Genomic DNA, 25,207 nt, shown 5'->3' on the forward strand with positions numbered 1-25,207 from the left:
CTCAGGACAAACTTGACGCTCCAAACCCCACCCCCAGTTTCCAGGGTCCCACCGCGCACTGCCGGGGCGGGGTCTCAGAGGAAAGGGGGGCTAGTCACGTGACTCCCCCCTGCCGCAGCCCCCTCGGAAGCAGCTAGGCGGAAGTAGACGTTCGCCACCGGGCTCGCGGACCCGACTCCACATCCGGGAGCGGAGAGGAGAGCGGAAGTGGCGTTGGTCTGGCCGGAGCCCTTGGGTGAATTTGTTAGGCGTGGAGAGGGAGTGATGTCTTCCAGACTCGGTGCAGTGCCCGCTGTGAGTTTCTCGGTTTGACCGTTACGCTTTAGGGGTAGCGCTGTCGAGCGCGCCACACGCGGTGCCTCGCTTTTGTCCCCTGCTCAGAGTCGGTTTTCTCAGAGCTCGGCGTAGGCCCCACCCTTCTAGGTCAGATCTATGAGCCCCTGTATTTACCCCCCCACTTTCTGCTGCCCGTTCCCAACCCCCCCTTGGACTAAGTTTCTCAGGTTACCGTTAGTCTCTATTCCTTTTACATCCCCAATGTCTCCCATATCCTTTGTCCTGTCTTTCCGCCTCCCGTGTAGTCTTTCTTGGACCAGGGCTTTGAGAATGGAAGAGATGAAGGCTCTGGTGTTGTCACCTGCCTTGACCCCGTAGGTAGGGCGGCGCACTTTTCCTAAAAAGTCTTGCCTTTTTCGGTTTGCAGTAGTAGCCACGGGAGAGCTTCAGTTCTTGGCGCAGGGGGATTCATCTTTTTGTGGGCAAGTTTCAGAGGTCCTTAGCATACACTCATTTATGTGCTTACCATTTGCTAGACCCCGGGACCCACACCCTTTAAGCAGCAGAGGAGCACGAGGATCGTGGGAGCTAAGAAGTAAGTGAGGTTTTCTGCAGTCCATTTATAATTGTATCGCCAGCGTTGTCCAATAGAACTTCCTGTGATGATAAAAATATTCTGTATCTACACTGTCAAGTATGATAGCCACTAGCCACGTATCATTTTTGAGCGCTGGAAATGTGGCTAGTAGCAGTGAGAAACTGAATTTTAAATTGTATGTTGATTAACTTAAATTTAAATAGCCACCTGTGGCTAGTGGCCATCTGATTAGACAGTGCAGGTCTAATCTTGGTGTGGGGGAGGAAAACGTCCCTTGCAAAAAAAAAGTACGGATTATAATAAAAATGGAATGTGTGACTCTGTAGCCCTGCCTTTCTTTAGACGTCATGTATGTACTCATGAATACATTGATGAACTTGGGAAGGACTGATGAAAATGAATAAGTACTTATATTTTCAAACTACTTGGCTTCAAGGCTGGTTTGTTATATTGTATACTGAATGCGCTAAGCGTTTCCATATTCGTTAATACAAAACAAATTCTTGTTCAGGAGATACTCAGAAAGGATTAATTCCTTCATGTAACATTTATTAAATATCTGCTTTGTGCCAGTTGTGTGATAGGTTAGATATACAGACATGAAAAACACAAGGAGATCAACACAATACTGTGTAATGAAATATTTTTATTTCAAGAATTGTATATATCCTTTTGGGAAGGGGAGTGATGTTTGGAAGGGAAGGGTTGCCGGAGCAAATCACTCCTAAACAGACTTTCAAGTCAAGGAATAATGGATTTAACCATAAGGAAAAGGATTTTTTTTGTTGGTTTTTTAGAAGAAATAATGTGAATTTGTAAAAGGTTTTAATGGAATAGCAAATCGGTAATTGTTAGGAAATGTAAAGATTAATGGCCTCTCATCCATTGATAATCAGAATCCCTATTTTTAACTGGCCTAGGATATTGTGAAGTTTGAGAATTACTGGTGAGAATTGAGACTAGAAGAGTAAAGGATGAAAATGTGGAAAAGATCAGTGTGTAAGGTTTGGGTAGAATAAAAAAAGGCTGCAGGTGATACTGAGATGAACTTAAAATATTTTTCTAATTAAAATATAACTGTTCACCTAGGGAATGAACTATGGGCTCTTAAAAATTCTTGGTAGATCAGAAAGGAGTTGGAAATAGGTTAAACTTTTCATCTTCGTGATAAGAAGCCAAGACTAAACAACAAATTATTTTAAAGTCACTACCATTATGATAGCCATTGTTGGAGCCAAAAGCTTTTTCTTGTCATATTTATGGAAAGAAAGTGAGTGAATGAGTGAGTGAAAGTCCCTCAGTTGTGTCCGACTCTTTGAGACCCCATGGACAGTAGCCCGCCAGACTCCTCTGTCCATGGAATTCTTCATGCAAGAACACTGGACTGGGCTGGGTTCCTATTTCCTTCTCTAGGGGATCTTTCCAACCTAGGGATCAAACCCAGGTCTCCTGCATTGTAGACAGATTGTTTACTGACTGAGCCACCACAGAAGCCCCAGGAAAAAGAAGTTTGATATTAATCTGGTTTTTAATAAATAATAAAAAATAAATAAACCCTGAGTTGATACATACTGTAAAATACTTGAGAATTGTTTTTGTTGAGTGCTTTAAAAATAAGAGACCTGGAGAGAGAATTCCCTATCCACATTGACTTAATCCTCAAGGTGTTAATCACGCTGACATATAAACTATTGATTTGTCACTATACTCATGCTTATTCATGAGCAGGGAACTGGGTATGTCTGAGTCCAACATTGACAGTATAGAAATTCCTATGAGGATGTTTCTAAGAGGAGTCATATGGGACTTGACTCTTTATAGCCTGTTGATACTTTCAAGTTTTTCTGGTAGAGATTATTCCCATTGTTTGGTATGGTGGGTTTTGGCCCTAGAGGACTGCCTATTACCATTAAATTTTTTTTATACCTTCACTGAGGTATAATTGAAGTGCAGTTGGCTGCATATATTGAAAGTATACGATACCTTCAGCTTTGACATAATGTAAGTACCCATGAGACTGTCATCACAATCAAGATAAGTTTCCCTGCCTCCCATAAGTTTTCTCCTGTCCCTTTGCAGTTCATTCCTCCCTCCACTCCTGTTGCCAGACACCCACTGACCTGTTTTCTGTCACTATTCAGTGGTTTGCATGTAGGATTTTACATAAATGAAATCAGACACTATGTCCTCTTTTTGCATGATTTTTCTCACTCAGAATAATGATTTTGAGTGAAAAATAGTTTTTATTGCTAAAAAGAATTCCTTTATGGATATATCATAATTTGTTTAGCCATCTACCTGAGAGATGTTTGCATTATTTTCAGTGTGGGGGTGTTAGAATAAGACTGCCGTGAACATTATGTGCAAGTCTCTGTGTGGAAAGATATTTTTGTTCTCTTGATAAATACTTAATATGTATTTATTAAGATGGTATTTACCATCTTAGGTTGATTAGCTCATATGTCAGGAGTATGTTTAACTTTTTGAGAAGTTATTTTGCAAGTTGGTGGTATGATTTTACATTCCTACCAGCAGTGTATGAAAGTAAGTCTCTAATTTTAGCAACTTTAATGGTGTATAGTGGTGTTTCATATTGGTTTTAATTAGCATTTTCCTGATGAATAATGATATAAAACATGTTTATGTGTTTTATTGGTCATTCATATATCTTCTTTTGTCAAATGTGTGTTCATGTCTTTTGCCACCAAAAAAAAAAAGTTTCATCTCACTATTTTACTATTTAATTAAAAAAATTTTTTTTTTGAGTACAGTTCCTTTGTTACATATATCTTGACTATTTCTTCAAGGCAGTGGTTTGCATTTCATTTTCCTAATGGTATCTTTTGAAGAGCAAAAGTTTTAAATTTATCATTAAAAATAAAAGAATTTTATCATTCTTTCCATTTATGTTTTGTGCCTTTTGTGTTTTATTTAAGGAAACTTTGCCACCTCTAATTGCAAAGATTTTTTTCCTGTGTTTTCTTCCAGGTGTTTTATAGGTTTTGCATTCAGATCTGTGGCTCATTTAGAGTTAATTTTTATGCATGGTGTGCTATAAAGATCAATATTAATTTCTTGTATGTCTAGTTGTTGAAAAGATTTTCCTTTCCCTATTCAATTCCCTTTGCACCTTTGTCCAAAATCAGTTGAATGTACATAGGTATGGTTTTCCTTGGTGGCTCAGTGGTAAAGAATCCACCTGCTAATGCAGGAGACGTGAATTCCATCCCTAAGTCAGGAAAATCCCCTGGAGAAGGAAATGGCAACCCATTACAGTATCCTTGCCTGTAAAACACCATAGACAGAGTAGCCTCGTGGGCTACAGTCCATGGGGTCACAAAAAGAGCCGGACACAACTAAGTGACTAAACAACAACATATATAGTGTGGGTCTGTTTCTGAACTCCTGTTATCCTTTTCCATTGATGTATATGTTTGTCTTTTTGCTAATACTGAACTGTCTTGATACTGTAGCATTAAAGTAAATCTTGAAATCAGTTGTCATGTACTTTCTTGTTTTTTCAACATTGTTTCAGCTGTTATATTTTCTTTGCTTTTTAATATAAATTCTACAGTTTGTCATATCTATAAAAAGAAGCTAAAATAAAAATAAAAAAGGACGTATGCTGGAGTATTGATTGGTACATATATTGAATCTGTAGGTAGATTTAGGGAGAATTGCCATTTTTAACAGTGTTGCATTTTCTGATTTATGAGCATATTTTCCATTCGTTTCGGTCTTCATTTTTTCTTACCATTGTGTTGTAGTGTTCATTGTAAAAGTCTTGATGGCTTTTTAAAAATTTTTAATTGGAAGCTAATTACTCTACAATATTCTGTTGGTCTTGGATGGCTTTTGTTAGATTTGTTTTTAGGTTCCTAGATTTGTTCTTAGATTCCTATGTTTTTTGTTATTGTCAATGCTGTTATTTTTATAAGTCCATTTTCTAGTTGCTTGTTGCTAGCAGCTACGATGGAGAAGGCAATGGCAACCCACTCCAGTACTCTTGCCTGGAAAATCCTATGGATGGAGGAGCCTGGTAGGCTGCAGTCCATGGGGTCGCTAAGAGTCGGACAGGACTGAGCAACTTCACTTCCATTTTTCACTTTCATGCACTGGAGAAGGAAATGGCAACCCACTCTAGTGTTCTTGCCTGGAGAATCCCAGGGACGAGGGACCTGGTGGGGTGCCGTCTCTGGGGTCGCACAGAGTTGGACACAACTGAAGTGACTTAGCAGCAGCAGCAGCAGCTACAAATACAATTGAACTTTTGTACTTTAACCTTGTATCCTGCCACTTGCTAAATTCGTTTTTAATTCTGGTAATTGTTTCATATATTTCCTTAGATTGTAAACAAATTGTGAAAAATCTGTTAAAAAATCTGCAAATCAATTCAGTTCCTCATTTGTGTCAGACTCTTTGTGACCCCATGGAATGCAGCACGCCAGGCCTCCCTTTCCATCACCAACTCCCGGAGTTTACTCAAACTCATGACCATTGAGTTGGTGATGCCATCCAACCATCTCATCCTCTGTGTCCCCTTCTCCTCCTGCCCTCAATCTTTCCCAGCATCAGGATCTTTTCAAATGAGTCATTTCTTCTCATCAGGTGGCTAAGATTTGTAGAATTCTCTGCTTTTCTTTTTCTGTCATTTTTATTTTGTATACTCTGAGCCTCTGTTGTTAGACATGTACCATGAGTAATTATCTCTTCCTAATGTTATTTTTATTATGAAGTGTTTCTTTTTATCTCTGGTAATACTCTTTGTCTTTGAAGTCTATTTTATCTGATAGTAAAATAGGTACTCCAGCCTTACTATGTTTGCTGATGGCATAGTATAATCGTTTCATACTTTTACTTCTAATCCACATGTCGTTTATATTTAAAGTGTGCCTCTTGTGGACAGCCTATATTAAAATACTTTTTTATTTACTCTCTCATTGACTTTCACCTGGAGTAATTAGGCCATAAACATTTAAATTAATTATTGACATGATTGGATTTAAGTTTGCCATTTATTCTCTCTACCTTGTTTTTTTATTCCTGTGTACCTTCTTTTGAATTATTTAAATGTTTAGTGTTCCATTTTATTTTATTTTATTTTTACTCCCCACTCCTTTTTTTTGGTGGGGGGGAGATTTGGTAATGGTTGGTTTCAGAATTACAATATACATACCTATCGTTTCATCATCTACTTAGAGTTAATATCCAACCACTTTGCTTAAATGTAGAAGCCTTACAACCATATAGATTTCCTTTAACTGCCTATTGCTGACTATTAAATTATAGCTGTTGTATATGTTACATCTACATTTACCTTACTAGATAATGTTAAAATTTTGCTTCAAACAGTTTTTAATATTTATCCACCTATTTACCATTTCTCTTACTCTTTTTTCAGTATTAAAAATCCAAATTTCCATCTAGTATCATTTTTTCCTTCAGTTGAAATTATTTCCCTTTGTGTTTTTCACAGAGCAGGTCTGCTGGTGACAAATTTTCTTAGTTTTTCTTCATCTTAAGGGTAATTTTTCACTGAATACGGAATTTCAGGTTGATAAATCTTTTCTCTCAGGATCTTAAAGATGATGTTGTGCTGTCTTCTGTCCTTGGTTTCTGTTGAGAAAATCATCATTTGAATCACTGTTCTCTGTAATATGTCATTTTTTTTCTAGCTGCTTTCTGGATTATTTTAATCTTCAGTTTTAAACAGTTTCATTAAGATATATCTAGGTGTATTTTTCTTTGAATTTATCCTATTGAGTGTTTGATTTACAGCTCCTTGAATCTGTAAATTTTAAGTCTTTCATTAAACTTGGGGGATTTTTCCACCATTACCTTTTTAAAAATATTTTTTCTTAGTCTCTCTTTCTTCTTCTGTGATTCCAACTATATCTAGGTTTGATCTTTTGATATTGATCCACAGGCTGTTGAGGCTCTGTGGACTGTTCTTCAGTCTTTTTCCCTCTTTGTTCTTCAGATTAGATAATTTCTCCTGATCTTTCTTAAGTTCATAGATTCTTTCCTCTGTCATCTCCCTTTTGTTACTAGTCCATCCAATGAGTTTTTTATTTTATTTGTTATTTTTCAGTTCTTAAATTTCATTTGGTTCTTTTTTATGATTTTTATTTTTCTGCTGATAATTCCTGCATTTTCTTTTATTTCAAGTGTGTTTTCCTTTCATGAAGTGTAATTATAATAGCTGCTTTAAAGTCTTGGATAATTCCATCATCTGCATCATCATGGAACTGACATCTGTTTATCATCTGTCCTTGAAGAATTGCTTGCATTTTACGGGTTCTTTGTCTGCTGCATAATTTTGGATTTTTATTCTCAAGATTGTCAATGTTATTTGCGTAGACTGTGGGTCTTTTTAGAATCCTCTGGGGATTGTTGCTGTTTTTATTTCTGTTTAGGTTCAGACCGTAAATTCTGTCCTGCTTCTGAAGGCGTTGGTTCAGTCTTAGTTCCTTTCTTTGTGTCTTTTTTATGATGGTTTAGAGCTTAGGGGTTAGTTTTAGACTTTTTTAAGGTTTTTCAAATCCTGTTTTCAGTTTTCCAATCTTTTAATACATTGGTTTGGATCTGTTTCACACTGATAACTCAGGGGTTAGTCTGAGACTTGTGTGCTTTGTTCAAATCTTATTACACTTTTCAAAGCCTTTGCTAAGCTGGTTTGACTATGTTCCATACATACGTAGCTCAGGTTAAGCAGTGATTTGTGTGGATTTGTACACAGAATTATGAGATTACCTTCGTTGCCTGCCTTTACTCCGTGATTCACTCACATTCTCTAGTGTATAGAGACCCCTTTTCATGGATTCTAAGACCAAAAAGTTTCTACTGGAATTTAACCTGTCCATGCCGGTCTGCAGGTGGAGCCCATCATATTGCAAAGCCACTTGAGAGAGGGGAAAAAAAACTAGAAAGCATACCTGTGTAACTCACTTCTACGAGTTTTAAGTCTTCTGCACAATCCACCTGCTTTTGTTTACTTTTTGAGGTCCAGAGTTTTTAGTTGTATTCAGCAGGAGGAATGGGCTATAGTGGGCGTATGCCACCATGCAAAAGTGGGACATTTCTATATTAAAGCTGTCATATTGGACCTCATGTACAGAGAGCTGAGAATCATTTTTCCCTTTTTGTAACATACTGACATTGTAAGCCCCTGTTATTTTTCTGTTTTTCCAATTCCCATGTCTGTCCCCTTCCTCCCAGAGACAGCCGTACTAACAAGTTTGATATTTGTCCTTAAATAGTTGAGTCCTTGTAAAATAGCTAGTGCTATTTGTGTATTTGTTAATTTACTGAATTGACATTGTACTGTAGGTCTTGTTCTGTTTCTTTTTTTTCATTCCACAATATGCTTTTTAGTTATGTTCGTAGATGTGTAGAGATAGTTTATTGCTTCTAACAACTACATAGTATTCTGTAGTAAGCATGTATCACATTTTACTTTTTTTTCCCCTAAGAATGATCACCAGTGTTGCTTCTAACTCCCTGTTACCCTAGACCTGTATGTGTAATTCTTACCAACTCTACCTCCAAAGTATTGTCTTGAGTTTGTTGGTTTGTCATCTCTACTGCAAAACTTTAGTTCAAGTTCAAGCTTAAGCTTTTGTCATCTCTTACCCATACTGTTGCAACAAACTGCCAACTCTTCTCTTTTCATTCACTCGTCCTCTGTGGGTCATTTTTTCATACAGCATCCAGAGTGGCCTTTACCATGAATCTAAGGCAGGTCTCACACGGCTGGAAAGGGGGTGTATCAGAGATCCTGGACGGAAGTTTGAGAACTGCTACTCTACCACACTTTGAGCCACCTAGAAGATACTGTGTTGCTACTCAGTAATGTTTGTTAACTACATAAGTGACTGGTCTTAGATTTGGAAATTTGGATCTAGCTATGTACCAGATTTCTGGCCAGTGTAACTCAGATAAGATAGCACCCTTCCTTTAGCTATGAAATCTAAGTATCATGTTGCTGAAGTAAGACAGGGTGCCCTGACATCAAGGTTTAGGGCCAAGGCTAAGGGAAAAGGAAGATGAATCAGACTAGAGCCTACAAACTGTTCTTTTCCTTCTTTATTCTCAGGGGTACTATTTGGTTACTGTCCCTCTGCCAGAGAAATAGAGAAACCTCGATATACCTTCCTATAGATCAGGGGATCTTCTGAAGGGTCATCAAACACCCTGTTACTTTTACTACTTTCTTTTCTTTGATTAATTTAGGAAAGAATACCTAGTTTGGCTATAAAGTGATCATTTATGGAGAGTGCTTATTCTTTCTGATGACAGCAAAGTATAATAACAATTGTATGTATTGTATCAGGCCAACTATTTTAATTGTTAGAAAATTACAGTCTAAATTGTTTTTATTATCAGGCTTCTTAGTTTTTCTACACAGGTAACCAACTTGGTTATCTTCTTAGGGTATAATATAATTAATAGGAACTTCATCCCAGACCCTCCTTTGTGGTATTTCTCTTTGTGTCATGTTAGTAGCAGGAACCAATGCTCCATAAAGGATAATAGTTTCCAGTACACTATCCCTCATGATGACTCCTTAAGCGGCTCATCATCTGCTTCTTCATGTGAACCAGTGAGTGATTTTCCAGCATCTTTCCGAAAATCTACCTACTGGATGAAAATGAGAAGGATCAAGTCAGCTGCTGCTTCCCATGTAGAAGGTATGAGTATTATTATCTTATTCTTATTCCAAAGACAGAGAACTCTCTACTTATATTTTGAGGTGGTGGTTTAGTCGCTAAGTCCTGTCTGACTCTGCGACCGTATGGATTGTAGACCGGGCTCCTCTGTCCATGGGATTTCCCAGGCAAGAATACTGGAGTGGGTTGCTTTTTCTTTCTCTAGTATTTTGAGGTAGCTTTTGTAAATGACTTAAAGTATTAAGTACCACATATATGTTTCTTATTAGTGATTGAATTTTGTTTTGGCTGTGCTATGCGGCTTGTGGGAATCTTAGTTCCCAGGACCCAGCAGTGAAAGCACTGAGTCCTAACCACTGGACAGCCAGGGAACTCCCTTGACATTTTTGAAGGTGTTAGGCTGTCACATACTGTTAGTTTCATGAACTGTTCCTCTATTTTTCTGAGTGAAAGTCTGCAGATCTTATTTCTCTAGGCCATACTGGTATCACCTTTCCTTTTCATATGAACTGAACTTTTTTTCCCATTGTTCTAGTTTGATCCTCTGTTGAAGGTTTAGGGGCTGGTGGTGAAAGGGCTATTCTAAGTAGAATTTTCTTGTGGTTATAGTCTGAAGGGTTCTTAGGAGCCCTTTGTCTTGGACAGTTAGCCTCAAATCAGGATCAAACAAATCACACTGCCTAAAGGACCTTATTATTCACAGGGAACAATGAATCACTTGAAATGGCGAACAGTACAGAGGAAAAGGGGAGGTTGAGTCAATTAATGGAAAGTTATATCAACTTCCCTAAAAAACTTACCAACACTTCTTGAGGCCTCGCTCGCTGATGATCTTTTTCCTTTCATGATCTTGTGATTGATGATTTAGAGGCAGGCCCAGATGTTCACATATAAACCATACTAAGATTTTGGTTTGTTTTCTTGTGTTATTTCAGGGTCAGGTGGAGTGTCAACCAAAGGAAAAAGGAAACCCAGGCAGGAAGAAGATGAAGACTATCGAGAATTTCCTCAGAAGAAGCATAAACTTTATGGTAAGGGAGTCACTTTGCTAATTCTTTTTCCCTGGGTGCCTAGGTTTTGTTCTTTGAAGGTGAAAGGAACCTTAGGTTTTGGCCCTTAAGCACTTTTGAGCCCCTTGAATTTGCCTTATTTTTTACCCTTTTCTTCTCTCTTGACTTAAGGGAGTCATTTGGTTGAGGGAGTGGGGCACAGCGTGTTGAGGAGGGAAGAGATTTTGGTGGTAGTGCAGGATCAGCAGAGGTGATGTATCAGGCTTCAAGTTTCTGTTTTGCATCAGGGAGGAAGCAGCGGCCTAAAGCTCAGCCTAATCCCAAAGCCCAGACTCGCCGTATTCGGAAGGAACCACCAGCTTATGCAGCAGGTATGCTTTTGGAAGCTTTGTGAGATCTGGTTCTCTCATTCTGTCTTTTTTGTTGTTGCTGTTGGTAAAGGAATGATGTACCAAAGCATTTCTTTGGGAGGCACTTACTAAGGACATAGGTTTGAAGATAAGTCATGTTCGTTCAAGTTTTGGCTCTTAATTCTTTGACCTGCCTCTTAATTTCTGCAAACTTCAGTTTCCTTGTCTCTAAATAGGAATAATAAAGCAGTCAGAATTGTTGTGAAAATTAAATGGGATAAAAAAACATTCATCAATCTCTGGCACATACAAACACTTAGCAAACTGGTTGTTACATATCTCAGTTACATATCCCATTCTTACATGCTGCTACGAAAAATGTTACTCATTGTCACTTATAGGTCAGTAAAACTGGGAAAAAAATTACTGTCCATTTCTATAAGCCACTGGGCTTGGGAGTGGTTCTTGGATGGTTTTTTGTCATGGGAATTGAGTAGGAGTTTCAGAAACTCTTCACTGTCAGAAAAAAATTATTTCTAGAAGTTATATAAAATAAGAGTCTTTCCCCCAGGAAGAGAAAGAGCCACTTTATGATACTTTTCCTAAAGTCTGAGATTGTGCTTTTTGTTTCTGGAGAATACTGCAAATTATAAGTGTTCCTTTCTCTCCTTTGTAGGCAGTTTAGAGGAGCAGTGGTACTTAGAAATTGTGGATAAAGGCAGTGTCTCCTGTCCTACCTGCCAGGCAGTGGGGAGAAAGACCATAGAGGGCTTAAAGAAACACATGGAAAACTGCAAACAGGTTAGATAATTTGTGGCATTTCATAACTCTTATGAATTTTTACCCAAACTTGAAACCTCTGGCACTGTGTTGGATATGCTGATTATTGTGGAGAAGAGGCAGCATTGTGTCATAAAGAGTCTGACAGACTTTGGTTTGAATCGTCATTCAGCCACTTACTTGTTGGGTCATTTAGCTTTTCATTTGTGGACCTCAATTTCCACATTTATAAAGTAACAATTATTACTACCTGTGTAAGTCATGAGGATAAAAAAGAAGTACTTCATGCTAAGTGCCTGTACCATTTCTTGACAAATACTGGCACTCAGTAAATGGTAGTTCTTATTATTTTAAAAATGTGTAGCCGTTACCTTTTTGCCCTTGAGGACATGACAGTGAATTTGGGGGATTTTGAGATTCGTTATTATTGTATAATTTGGGAAATGAAGATACAGGTGAGAGCATTTGCATAGGACTTTGTGACATTCTGTTTCTTTGTTGAACAGTTTGGCACTGAGCAGCATTTTTCCCTTGTAGGAAATGTTTACTTGTCATCATTGTGGGAAACAGCTTCGTTCACTAGCAGGGATGAAGTATCACGTCATGGCAAATCATAATAGCTTGGTAAGAGTGTCTTCTGTCCTTCATGAACATGTGATATTTGGATGTCTTTACTTGGATGAGTGTAGACACCCCAGTGGAGATGGCTAAAGCTCTGGGACTTCATAGGGGTGTCAGGAAGAAGAGATCCTTTTGATAGAAGAGTTACATACAATGAAATGTGGATATGGAAGTATTTGAGGTGTTTGTGTGTTTCAGTTCAGTTCAGTCGCTCAGTCGTGTCTGACTCTTTGTGACCCCATGAATTGTAGCACGCCAGGCCTCCTTGTCCATTACCAACTCCCGGAGTTCACTCAAACTTATGTCCATCGAGTTGGTGATGCCATCCAGCCATCTCATCCTCTGTCGTCCCCTTTTCCTCCTGCCCCCAACCCCTCCCAGCATCAGAGTCTTTTCCAATGAGTCAACTCTTCGCATGAGGTGGCCAGAGTACTGGAGTTTCAGCTTTAGCGTCATTCCTTCCAAAGAACACCCAGGACTGATCTCCTTCAGAATGGACTGGTTGGATCTCCTTGCAGTCCAACGGACTCTCAAGAGTCTTCTCCAACACCGCAGTTTAAAAGCATCAAATCTTCAGCGCTCAGCCTTCTTCACAGTCCAACTCTCACATCCATACATGACCACTGGAAAAACCATAGCCTTGATTAGACGGACCTTTGTTGGCAAAGTAATGTCTCTGCTTTTTAATATTAGGTTAGCCCAAAGGTTCATATCCTGGGAGATAGAGGCTTTGAACTCTTAGTTCCTTTACATTCACTTTACTGTTTAGGAGAAGATGAAGAAAGCCAGGAGTCAGATAACTTAGATTTTGTGATCATCAGCTTAGGTTCTAGTCCAGTCCTTGATTCTTCTCATGGAATTTTTTTCTGTGAATCATCTGCCTGTTTGTTTCTCTTGTTTTCTAGCCCATCTTAAAGGCTGGAGATGAAATAGATGAGCCAAGTGAGAGGGAACGTCTCCGAACAGTTCTCAAGAGACTGGGAAAGCTGAGATGCATGCGTGAGGTAAGAGCCCAAAGACAGGAACTCCATCTACCTGGAGCCTCAAGTCAGTGTCTTTCTGTTACTTGCTCCCATGTCTCCTCCTCCCTTACAGACCTGGTTTTGTGTCATCTTCCAGCATAGAGTGACTTCTGATTTTCAAGATCTCCTGAACTCATTAACAGTTCTTTTATTTTCTTTCTCATCCCAGAAATGTGTGTGTCTCCCTTTTCCTTTTGTTTGAAGGAGTTTCTTTGTCATCCTTTCTTTTTTGTGTGATAAAGAGGATCGTAGTAACCTCATGTGAGAAACTTTGATATTGCTGGGTATTTGGTATTGGGATGGAGTTTGATCATAGATCAAGGAGGAAGCTCTGACACAGAGGAGGTATACAGTTGTAGTTTGTTGAATGCTTACTAAATTGGTTGAATTTCATGCTTGATGGTAGAAAGGATTGCAGTTGGGCCAGGGAAAAGGAAGGGTTGTGCCGATGAGAAATGTTGGAGAGGGTCTAGTAATATCAGAGGGTCTAGTTGTGTGATATGGCTCTTTAGAAATTAGAGGTCATATCAAAATATGTAAGATTAAAATATAGGCCTTTCTCCTGTGTTCAGAGTTGCTCTAGTAGTTTCACCAGCATCATGGGATATCTGTACCATGTGAGAAAATGTGGCAAAGGGGCTGCTGAGCTGGAGAAGATGACCCTGAAATGTCACCACTGTGGAAAACCATATAGATCGAAGGCTGGACTTGCGTATCACCTGAGGTCAGAGCATGGTCCTGTGAGTACTGATTACTTTCCAGGCCCTGTTTAGGGGTCTATTCTGTGGTGACTGCTTTGCTGCTACATCTTCCTTACATCCTTGGTTCTTCATTTGTAGTTCCTTTTATTCTGAATGTGTTTGTTCTCTTTTTCCTTGTTTCTTGTGCTCTTCTTTCTGCTGTTTGATCACTATTAGGTTAGAGAAATCAAAGTTTATTGTATAGTCTGGGTCGAAGTAAACTAAACTATATTTTTAAAGCATAAGGCATTCTCCCTTAGCTAGAAATTTTATGGGACTCTATCCAGCTGGTTCAGTCCCTCTATTCCAGTTTTCTTGTCCTGACTTTTTCTTTTCCTCATTACATTTCTAGGTTCCCCCACCTCATGTTTCTTTTTAGCACTAAGTTTCAAAGTATAGTTTAGATATGGTCATTAATATTCACCCTTTTTAGTGTACATTATAAGAGTTTTGTAGTCAGTTGTTCTTCCCACTCCCAGCTGGCTGACCACTGATACATTTCATGTCCATATAATTTTGCCTTTTTTGGAATGTTATATAAATGAAGTTGTACAGTATATACCTTTTTGGGTCTGACTTCTTCCCCTAAGCGTAATACATTTGAAACTTGTCCATGTCTTACATGTATCATTAGTTTATTCCTTTTTGTTTCTGTCTAGGATTCCATTCTGTCTAGGATGTTTCACAAGTTGTTTATCCATTCACCAGTTGAAGAACATTTGAGTTTTTTCTAGTTTTTGGCAATTAGGAATAACCTCCTGTAAATATTTACTTAAAGGTTTTTGTATGAAAATAAGTTTTAATTTCTCTTGGGTAAATAAAACCTTAGGAGTGGGATTGCTAGGTCATATGATAAATGTATGTTTACTTTTATAAGAAACGGCCAAACTTTTCCAAAGCAGCTGAGCCATTTTCTCACCAGCAGCATATGAGAATTTTAGTTGCTTTGCATGTTTATCAACTCTTGGCTATTGTCAGGTTCACTTTTGAAATCCATTCTTATAGGTATATAGTGGTATTTTACTGCTGTTTTAAATTTGCACTTCCCTAATGACTAGTGATTGTTGACTGTCTTTTCATGTGCTTATTGGCAGTGTCAGTCTTTAGTGAAATTTCTTCTTTAGTGAAGAGTCTCTTGAAATCCTTTGTTCATTTTATTGTTGGAGTATTTGTTGTTTTACTAATAAGTTTTAGGGCTTCCCTGGTGGCTCAGAAGGTAAAGAATCCACCTGGAATGCGGGAATCCTGGGTTTGATCCCTGCGTTGGGAAGATCCCCTAGAGGAGGGCATGGCGATCCACTCCAGTATTCTTGCCTGGCTTCCCTGATAGCTCAGTTGGTAAAGAATCCACCTGCAATGCAGGCGACCCCAGTTCGATTCCTGGGTCAGGAAGATCTGCTGGAGAAGGGATAGGCTACCCACTCCAGTATTCTTGGGCTTCCCTTGTGGCTCAGCTGGTAAAGAATCTGCCTGCAATGTGTGAGACCTGGGTTCAATCCCTGGGTTGGGAAGATCCCTTGGAGAAGGGAACAGCTACCCACTCCAGTATTCTGGCCTGGAGAATTCCATGGACTGTATAGTCCATGGGGTCGCAAAGAGTCGGACACAGTTAAGCAACTTTCACTTTTTTTAAGTTTTAAATATATTTTGAATTTTTAAAAATATATTCTGGACACAAGTCTTTAAGCAGATACATGTTTTATAAATATTTTCTTCTGGTCATAGTTTGTCTTTGCATTTTTTATAGTGATTTTCAAAGGGCAGGATTCTTAATTTTCATAAAGTTCAGTTTGTCTTTTTTCTCCCTTCATGGATAATGCTGTTGTTATAGCTAAGATATCTTTGCTCAGTACGATGTATAATTTTCATTTGCTGCATTGAAACAGTCATCATAAAATTAATGGCTTAAACAACATAAGTGTAATATCTCACAGTTTATTAGGCCAGAAGTCCAGGCTCAACTGGTTCCCCTGCGTAGAACCTCATCAGACTGGACTCAAAGTGTTAGCAGGACTATTCCTTTATGGAGGCTTGAGGGGCGGATCTGTTTGCAGGCTCATTAAACTCAATCAAGAATTCAGTTCCATGCAGGTATAGGACCTTATTTCTTTGCTTGCTGGGAGATGTGCTCAGCTTCTGAAGGCCACCTGCAACCTTTGGCTCATGGGCCCATTTGTCTTTGAGTCAGCAACAGTATTGAGTCTCTCTCACCTTGGGAATCTTTCTTGTCTCTTTTTTTCTGTCACACCTGTCTTACTTAAAGTCAGCTAACTATGGACATGAATTAGATTTACCTTAAAATTAAACCTAGATTAATGTTTGATTGATTAACTGATGACAGTAGCCTAACGAAGTGGACACATCAGAACCCATCATGCCCAGGATCGTAAGAATGTTCTCCCTAGGTTTCTCCTAGAATTTTTGTACTTTTTATAGTTTATATCTAGGGCTATGATGCATGTTTATTTCTTTTTGTATGCGTATGTCTTGACTTTTAACCACTTGTTACAACACAAGAGATTTTATCCTGCTAAGAAGCTTTTTTACCAGTAAAATATGCATTAAGATGGTGGAGCTTGGTACTAGGGGTTAACAAGCTAGTAAAGAGTTATTTTGATTTTTAGGGCAGGAAGGACAGCCTTTAATCACTGGCTCTAATGGAAACCATTTCTCAGGCCTGTGTTTTACTATGTCTTATTCTTGCAGATATCCTTCTTTCCAGAGTCAGGACAGCCAGAGTGCTTGAAGGACATGAGCTTGGAGTCAAAGAGTGGAGGCCGAGTTCAAAGGCGTTCTGCCAAGATAGCTGTATACCACCTGCAGGAACTGGCCTCTGCTGAACTGGCCAAGGAATGGCCTAAGAGAAAGGTGCTTCAGGATCTGGTACCTGATGATCGGAAGGTGAGGCAGAAACTTGTATTAATTTTGAACCGTCACGTCTGATACTGTGCTTACTACACGCAGAAAGGTAAACATATTTGAATTACATGACAAACAGTATTTTGCTCCTTTATTCTCGGAGGTGCAGTACATATGATCCAGCTTTAGTGTTTGAATTCATATAGGTCCTAGAGTGATAGTCTTTTTCAGAAGTTCTTTAAGGAGCTCTCTTAATTTTAGACTACTTCCAGGGGAACCTGAATTCCCAGATTTTTGTTTGATCTTTGCCCAGTGTGTTTCTACTTTGTTAGTTCATATGTGGTAGTTTAATATTTAGTTTAGGTAAGAACTCCTCTTATTTGTTTCAGTTTGTTTTTATAGCAGTAGACCTCCTCTTCCCACCTACTTTCTTTTCCCAAATAAAAGCTTATGCAAAACACCATTTTATATACTAAAAATAGAGTTGCACTGACTGGGGGTAGTGAGCCCAAAAATGAAAGAAAAAAAATCTTAAAAGCAGCAAAGCAGCTGAATATGTACAAGAGAACTCCCACAGGACTATCAGTTGACTTTTCAGCAGAAACTTTGTAGGCCAGAAGGGGGTGACATAATATATTTAAAGCCATGAAAAAACCTACAACCAAGTATCCTACCCAGAAAGGCTGTCATTCAGATTTGAAGGAGAGAGAAAAGATTTTACAAGACAGGTAAAAGCTACAGGAGTTCAGCACCACTAAATCAGCTTTGTAAGATATGTTAAAGGGACTTAGGGATATATAAAACAAAAAGATGTAGAATATGTCTAAAACATTTGATGGGGGTAGAATAAAAATACAGGGTTGTTAGAATGCCTTCAAACTCAAGAGAACAGCAAGTATATGTTTATATGTGGCTTGTTGTTGGGTTTCTTCTGGTGGCTCAGATGGTAAAGAATCTGCCTGAAGTTCAGGAGACCTGGGCTTGATCCCTGGGTTGGTAATAGCCCGGGGAGAACAGAATGGCTACACACTCCAGTATTCCCTTCTGGAGAATTCCATGAAAAGAGGATCCTGGCTTGCTATAGTCCATATGGTCCCAAGAGTCAGACACGACTGAGCAACTAACACTTTTACTTCCAAGGGTTGCTATATGTAAACCTCTTGATGACCACAAACCAAAAATCTGCAATAGATAAATATGAAAAAAAGAAAGGAATCCAAAACTGTCACTAAAGATAGTCATCAAATCACAAGGGAAGAGAGCAAAAGAAGAAAAAGGAACAAAGAAGAATAGATAACCTGAGAAAAGTTAGTTAAACACAGTAAGTACATATCTGTCAATAATTACTTTAGATGTAAATAGACTAAATATTCCAATCAGAAGGCAAAATGACTGAATGGATATGAAAATAAGATCTGTATATGTGCTGTCTAAGAGAGACTCATTTCATATCTGACTGACTGAAAGTGAGGGGATGAAAAAAGGTATTCCATGCAAATGGAAACAGAAAGTTGTTCAGTACTTATATCAGACAAAATAGAACTTAAAGACTGTAACAAGAAGCGAAGTACATGACAACAATTATAAATAGATACTCACTCAGGGTGCTCATGCTCAGTTGTATCCAGCTGGACTGTAGCCCACCATGCTCCTCTGTCCATGGGATTTTCCAGGCAGGAATGCTAAGAGTGGATTGCCATTTCCTCCTCCAGGGGATCTTCCTGACCCAGGGATTGAACCTGCGTCTCCTGCATTGCAGGCAGATTCTTTATCCGCTGAGCCGTCGGGGAAACCTGTTAAATACATGAAACATAAAAATACTGTGTATTTGGTTGCTTTTGGATGCAATATATATATTTAATATATAAAGTCCATGTGGTATAATGTGTCATTTAAGGTGACTTTTCCTTATTGATTTTTGGTCTGAATGATCTGTCTGTTGATGTAAATGGGGTGTTAAAATCCCATGCTGATATTGTGTTACAGTCAGTTTCTCCATTTTTGTTTGTTAAATACATAAAGCAAATATTAACAACCAGTTCTGTACTCTGATTTATCAAAGGTTCTTTAGTTTACCTTCCTTACTTCCTCTATTACCTCTACAGACTTGGTTCTGTCTTTCTATCTCAAAGAATCAGCTTCCTTTCAGATTCTTTGATTTTTCAAGTAGGAGGATTCTTTACTCACCAGAAATGCAACTGTCTGTTAACTTTGAACTTTGTAAGAACTTTGTAAGAACGATCTCTGCAGAAGTTAAAACTTTTTTCTGGAAACTAGTTAAAAGGACTTCTCTGGTGGTCCAGTGGTTAAAACTCTGTGTTCCCAATACAGGGGGTTTGAGTTCAGTCCCTAGTTGGGGGAAGTAAGATCCTGCATGGCTCAAAGCATGGTCAAAAAAAAAGTCACTGGAAACCAGTTACAGTTGTAAGAAGAGACCAACTGGTGTCAAAACGTGTGAAAGAAAGTGCTGGGAATAATTCTAATTTTGTAGTATAAGGAAATAGTAGATGTTCTGTTCTCTGAGTCTTCTCACATTCTTTCAGGTTGAACCTTAAGTTTTTGGTGTTAGAATTTTTTAAATATCAAAAATTAACATAATCTCATTGAAGAAAAATGATATTCCTGCAGACAGCAGGAATAAAATAAAAATCACTCAAAATTCTAGCACGCAGAGAATACTTCTGTTAACATTTTGATTTCTATCTTTTGACCTATATACATATATTTCTATTAAATATATAATATATATATTTCTTGAGTATAATGTATACATACATATAGAGAGGACATATCTGTATTGCTTTCTCTCTCTTGTAACATATTTTTACTGTGTAATGCTCTGTCACTAGCTTTTTTATTTTCAACTTTAGATGAAATGTTATATCTGAAAGTCTCCTGTCTTCTGTTAAAAGTCAAACATTTTTAAGACAAAACAGTAGGCAGTGTTTTGAAACATACATAATATGTTTCAGGAACTTAAAAGGATCTTAAGATCCTTAAGATCTTAAGTCGGATCTTAAGATCTGACTTGATGAGCATGAGTTTGAGCAATCTCTGGGAGTTGGGGATAGACAGGGAGGCCTGGTGTGCCATGTTTTTTGTGTATGAAAATATACTTCTATAACTCCAGAATTACATGACCTGAAGAGCTCACATAATTCTCTTACTTATGGGATATTTTGGTTGAAAGTTAAGTTCTTCCAATAAAATGTTTCCTGTCTTATAGTTAAAATATACTCGTCCTGGGCTACCGACCTTCAGCCAAGAAGTACTACACAAATGGAAGTCAGATATCAAGAAGTATCATCGCATTCAGTGTCCTAACCAGGTGGTTCTTTCTCTTTCATCTAGTCATTAAATGTTGATCAAGTATCTGCTGTTGTTTCAGTTATTTATTCCTTTGTGACAAAGCATGTGAATCTTAAAAAGTTAAAACATTGATTACTTTATTAACAGTTCTGTAAATCACCAGTTCTGTCCACACTCAGAGGGCAGTTGTATTAATACATGGTATCAGCCGGAATCATTTATGGGTTGCTTTTAGCTGGAAGTTCTGAGTGTTGAATGGCTTCTAAGCAGCCACTTCAGCTGGGATATTGGCTCCCCATATGGCCTCTCTATCTTGCATTGTAGTTGGGTTACCAGCAGGATACATGGTGACTGAATTCTCAGGAAGAATATTCCAAGAACATAAAGAAAAAGCTCAGATCTCTTAGGCCTAGCTTCAGAATTTGTTCAGCATCATTTTCATAGCATGCTGTTTGTCAAAGGCATCACAAGACTTACGCAGTTTCAAAGGGAGGGTGTATGACACATTTCCTGATTGGAAAAGTGGCATAGAATTTCCTGCCATCATTAATCAACTGCAATTGCATATGCAGTGCTTTGGGGAGGAGTAGATATACGAGAGACATTTATACTAGAGAAAGTTAATTTTTGCAAAACCTGAGCATGCAATTTTTTGTGTGTTTCTAAGTATCGGAAAAGCACCAGAGAAGAGAATGTTTTAAGCTTTATTAAGCAGCTTGCTTATCTCTTTTTCTTTTACCTCTTCTGTTCTCTGGCTTGCATATGTCTCTGTGTGGTTGTGGTGCAATTTATTTGACCTCTTCCTCCCAAGGATAGTGTGGGTTAATGTGAATGGCCAGATTGCTAAGAAAATGATGCTGTTTGGTGTCATCTTCACATGCTTTCTTTTTCTCTTTTACAGGGTTGTGAGGCTGTCTACAGTAGTGTATCTGGTCTTAAAGCTCACCTGGGCTCTTGTACATTGGTTTGTAACATTCTGAACTATTTATCTGAACATGACCTCTAAAATAGTCTGACATGGAAGAGAATTCAGTTTTGGTGAACAGCTAGTTATCCTGTTGTCTGTTATCTTCAAAGACTGGTTTAGTTTTTTTGTGTGTGTCCCAAAAATTCTTGTCTGTTACTAGGTGGGATACCAGGGCATGCCAAAGATGCAGAATAGCCCCAAATAGCCATAAGTCATATCAATGAAAAAATTTGGAGAAAAATACATAGTTCTCAGTGCCTATCAGGGATTTAACTTTTTCCACCTGAGCCTATGCTACACTGGGCCTGTCCTGCTTTACTGGGCCTTCAGCTTCCTAGAATCAGTTTAACATGTGTTTATCTAGATTGGTGAAGATCTCCAGAGCCATCTGAACTATACTGTCTTCCGGCGATGGGAGGTGGGATCCCTGAATGTCAGGTTCACAGCCATTCACCTCACTGAATCTTTTCCATGTTGACCCAGGGGCCCTATAGCCAACCAGCCCTGGGATTGCTGCCACTTTCTGTTCCTATTCAGCAGTATCTGCTCACACAAAATGAGCACCATGGAAACCTGAAACTTCAGGAGGGGAGAGAAGTCTTAATTCAAGGTTAACAAGGGAGTGGTAGGCTCCCAAACCAGACCTGTGCAGGAGTGCTTAGGGGTTTGTCATCTTGATCCTAGTTTGAGTCATTCAGCTAGGTCTTATGGAGGGCGCTCTTCTAATTCTGGATTACCAAGGCATTCTTTACAGCAGTGGATTGATTCTAGTGGCAAGAATTATGTTTTGGTCCCTCATTGAACTTAAGGAGTTTGGTCATTTAGGGGAAGAAACCTGGAAGGAAGTGGAAGACATAGGGAAAATAGAAGAATGTGACATCTTACATAATAAAATCAGGGAACTTCAGATTGTGTTGGGGGCTTAGTGGGGCCAGTGTTTGGTATAGAGTTGCATTAGAATAGATGTATTATGGTGATAGTATACCCAAACGAGTTTTCCTGAATATATTGCTGTTCTTCACTTTGCTGAAGTTGTATTTTCTCTTTTCATCTCTAATAGTCCCTATCCATTGCCCAGGTAGCATATGTGGCTTATTGGAAGGGTAGTATTAACTATTTAACATGTAATGGTGTACTTTAACTTTTACCTAGCATGTTGTCTTCTCCGTACTTTGAGGAAGGGAGGGTCTCTGCTGGCACTAACTTGGCTTATCTCCTGAATTAGCAGTTTACTTGTGCTGTAACCATTATTTGTAGGTGTGACTTAGGATAGGCTTAAAGTGCTGGGTGGTGATTTGAGTTCAAACAATAAATTGTATTTTTTCAATATTGTAAATTTATGTATGCATATATATGTGTGTGTGTATAGACACACTCACACACACATGGATACATACATTACTATTTGGGATTTTCCTAAATTTGTTCCTAAATTGACCAGTCATGCTTGTTTTTCTTGAAAATAGGGAACGTTTGTGGCTGGAAAATACAAGTGTCTTCTCTGTCAGAAAGAATTTGTGTCAGAGAGTGGTGTCAAGTATCACATCAACTCTGTCCATGCTGAGGTGAGGCTCCTTTTTTCCCACAATTTGATGATCTTGTGAAGATGTGTCACAAGGGCATGTGGATTTTTTGATTGACTTTGGGCTGGGACTTTCAAGAAAAACTAAAGGGTCTACTGGACTCATTAGAGTTAAAAGACTTCCTTAAATCAGATGTAGACTAGTATTTTTCTATGAAAGCATTTGGGCTTCCTTGGTATCTCAGCTGGTAAAGAATGTACCTGCAATGCAGGAGACCCTGGTTCAATTCCTGGGTCAGGAAGATCTCCTGGATAAGGGAATGGCAACCCACTCCTGTATTTTGGGGCTTCCCTGGTGGCTCAGACAGTAAAGTATCTGCCCGCAATGTGGGAGACCTGGGTTTGATCCCTGGGTTGGAAAGATCCCTTGGAGAAGGGAATGGCTACTGACTCCAGTATTCTAACCTGGAGAATTTCATGGACAGAGGAGCCTGGCATGCTACAGTCCATGGGGTCATAAAGAGTTGGACACGACTGAGTGACTTTCACACACTCACTCATGAAAGCATTTGAAATAACTGTGGCTATGAACAGCCCTGATTCTTCTAATTAACTTGTATGCACGGGCTAAGTCGTGTCTGACTCCTTTGTGAGCTCATGGAGTGAGGCCCACCAGGCTCCTCCGTCCATGGGATTTCCCAGACAAGAATACTGGAGTGGGTTGCCATTTCCTTCTCCAGGGGGTCTACCCAACACAGGGATTGAACTCACAGCTCCTGTGTTTCCTGCTTTACCCCTGAGCCACCTGGGAAGCCCTCTGATTACCTGAAGTCTAGTTAAACTAGGCATTTGACAACTGCATTTACACCTTTGGAATTCTTGTTTCACAGCAATGTCTATACTCCTGTTTTCTGGTATTCCAACATCTTTGAGCAACATGTTTTGAATATTGTTGAAATACTGCATAGAAACAATGTAAAAGATGTTATTGAGAGAACTGAGGTAATTTGAATACTAACTATACTACAAAGTGATAGTCATTGTTAATATTCCAAAATGTGATAACTGTATTGTAGTTATGCAGGGAATGCCCTTGTTCTTAGGCAGATACATGACGTGCTTAGGAATAAAGTTTCATGTCAGTAACTAAACTGAAGATGGTTCAGAGGGAGGAAGAAAGGGAGAGCTGGAGGGAGGGAAGGAGGGGAAGAGAGAGTAACATTGGTCAGTCTAGGTGGTCATTGAACTATTGTAACTTTTGTGGAAAGTCTGTAACTTCTCAAAATTAAAATGTTAAAAGTTGGAAATGCTTTAAGTTCAGAAGGTCAAGAGTTTTCTCTTGGGGAAAGTTTTTAGGAGTCCAGATGAACAGAGAATTTGTTTACTATAGAATAAATCCGTTATTGCAAAAGCTCAAGGAGTAGAGTGTGCATTCTCTTGGCATATTTTACTGAAGAAACTATTGGCCTGCTGGGGAAAAATAGCAAGCCCCTGCAGCAGTTCTCTGCCCTCACATGTAATAGTTCTTAGCCATGTGGGCTTCAGTTCAGTTCAGTTGCTCATTCGTGCCCGACTCTCTCTGACCCCATGGACCGCAGCACTCCAGGCCTCCCTGGCCATCACCAACTCCAAGAGTCCACCCAAACCCATGTCCATTGAATCGGTGATGCCATCCAACCATCTCATCCTCTGTCATCCCCTTCTCCTCCTACCCTCAATCTTTCCCAGCATCAGGGTCTTTTCCAATGAGTCTACTCTTCGCATGAGGTGGCCAAAGTACTGAAGTTTCAGCTTTAACACCAGTCCTTCCAATGAACACCCAGGACTGGTCTCCTTTAGGATGTACTGGTTGGATCTCCTCGCAGTCCAAGGGACTCTCAAAAGTCTTCTCCAACACCACAGTTCAAAAGCATCAGTTCTAAAGTGCTCAGCTTTCTTTATAGTCCAACTCTCATATCCATACATGACCACTGGAAAAACCATAGCCTTGACTAGACGGACCTTTGCTGGCAAATTAATGTCTCTGCTTTTCAGTATGCTGTCTAGGTTGGTCATAACTTTCCTTCCAAGAAGTAAGCGTCTTTTAATTTCATGGCTGCAGTCACCATCTGCAGTGCTTTTGGAGCCTAGAAAAATAAAGTCAGCCGCTGTTTCCCCATCTATTTGCCATGAAGTGATGGGACCAGATGCCATGATCTTCATCTTCTGAATGTTGAGCTTTAACCCAGCTTTTTCACTCTCCTCTTTCACTTTCATCAAGAGGCTCTTGAGTTCTTCTTCCCTTTCTGCCATAAAGGTGGTGTCGTCTGTATGTCTGAGGTTAATGATATTTCTGCCGGCAGTCTTAATTCCAGCTTGTGCTTCCTCCAGCCCAGCGTTTCTCATGATGTACTCTGCATATAAGTTAAATAAGCAGGGTGACAATATACAACCTTGACATACTCCTTATTTGGAACCAGTCTGTTGTTCCATGTCCAGTTCTAA

The 25,207-nt window shown here is 39.0% G+C and overlaps 1 protein-coding gene across 3 annotated transcripts in view; it reads left to right on the forward strand.

Moving 5' to 3' along the window:
* The first annotated feature begins 60 nt into the window (after positions 1–60).
* The window catches only part of ZNF512 (zinc finger protein 512), a 29,280-nt gene continuing 4,133 nt past the window's right edge, over positions 61–25,207 (forward strand). The window contains exons 1-13 of one of the 3 annotated variants that reach the window (XM_069582863.1): positions 61–294; positions 813–871; positions 9,478–9,564; positions 10,479–10,574; positions 10,841–10,924; positions 11,580–11,704; positions 12,221–12,307; positions 13,210–13,308; positions 13,899–14,066; positions 16,773–16,967; positions 20,152–20,253; positions 21,136–21,198; positions 22,668–22,766. In XM_069582863.1, coding sequence (XP_069438964.1) covers position 871; positions 9,478–9,564; positions 10,479–10,574; positions 10,841–10,924; positions 11,580–11,704; positions 12,221–12,307; positions 13,210–13,308; positions 13,899–14,066; positions 16,773–16,967; positions 20,152–20,253; positions 21,136–21,198; positions 22,668–22,766 — 1,206 coding nt within the window. In that variant the 5' untranslated portion in view covers positions 61–294; positions 813–870. Of the gene's footprint in view, positions 295–812; positions 872–9,376; positions 9,565–10,478; positions 10,575–10,840; positions 10,925–11,579; positions 11,705–12,220; positions 12,308–13,209; positions 13,309–13,898; positions 14,067–16,772; positions 16,968–20,151; positions 20,254–21,135; positions 21,199–22,667; positions 22,767–25,207 lie in introns of all 3 variants that reach the window. The other 2 variants (XM_069582861.1, XM_069582862.1) reach the window with 2 other exon arrangements.

This window comes from Ovis canadensis, chromosome 3 (assembly GCF_042477335.2).
Source record: "Ovis canadensis isolate MfBH-ARS-UI-01 breed Bighorn chromosome 3, ARS-UI_OviCan_v2, whole genome shotgun sequence".
Taxonomy (NCBI): Eukaryota; Metazoa; Chordata; class Mammalia; order Artiodactyla; family Bovidae; genus Ovis; species Ovis canadensis.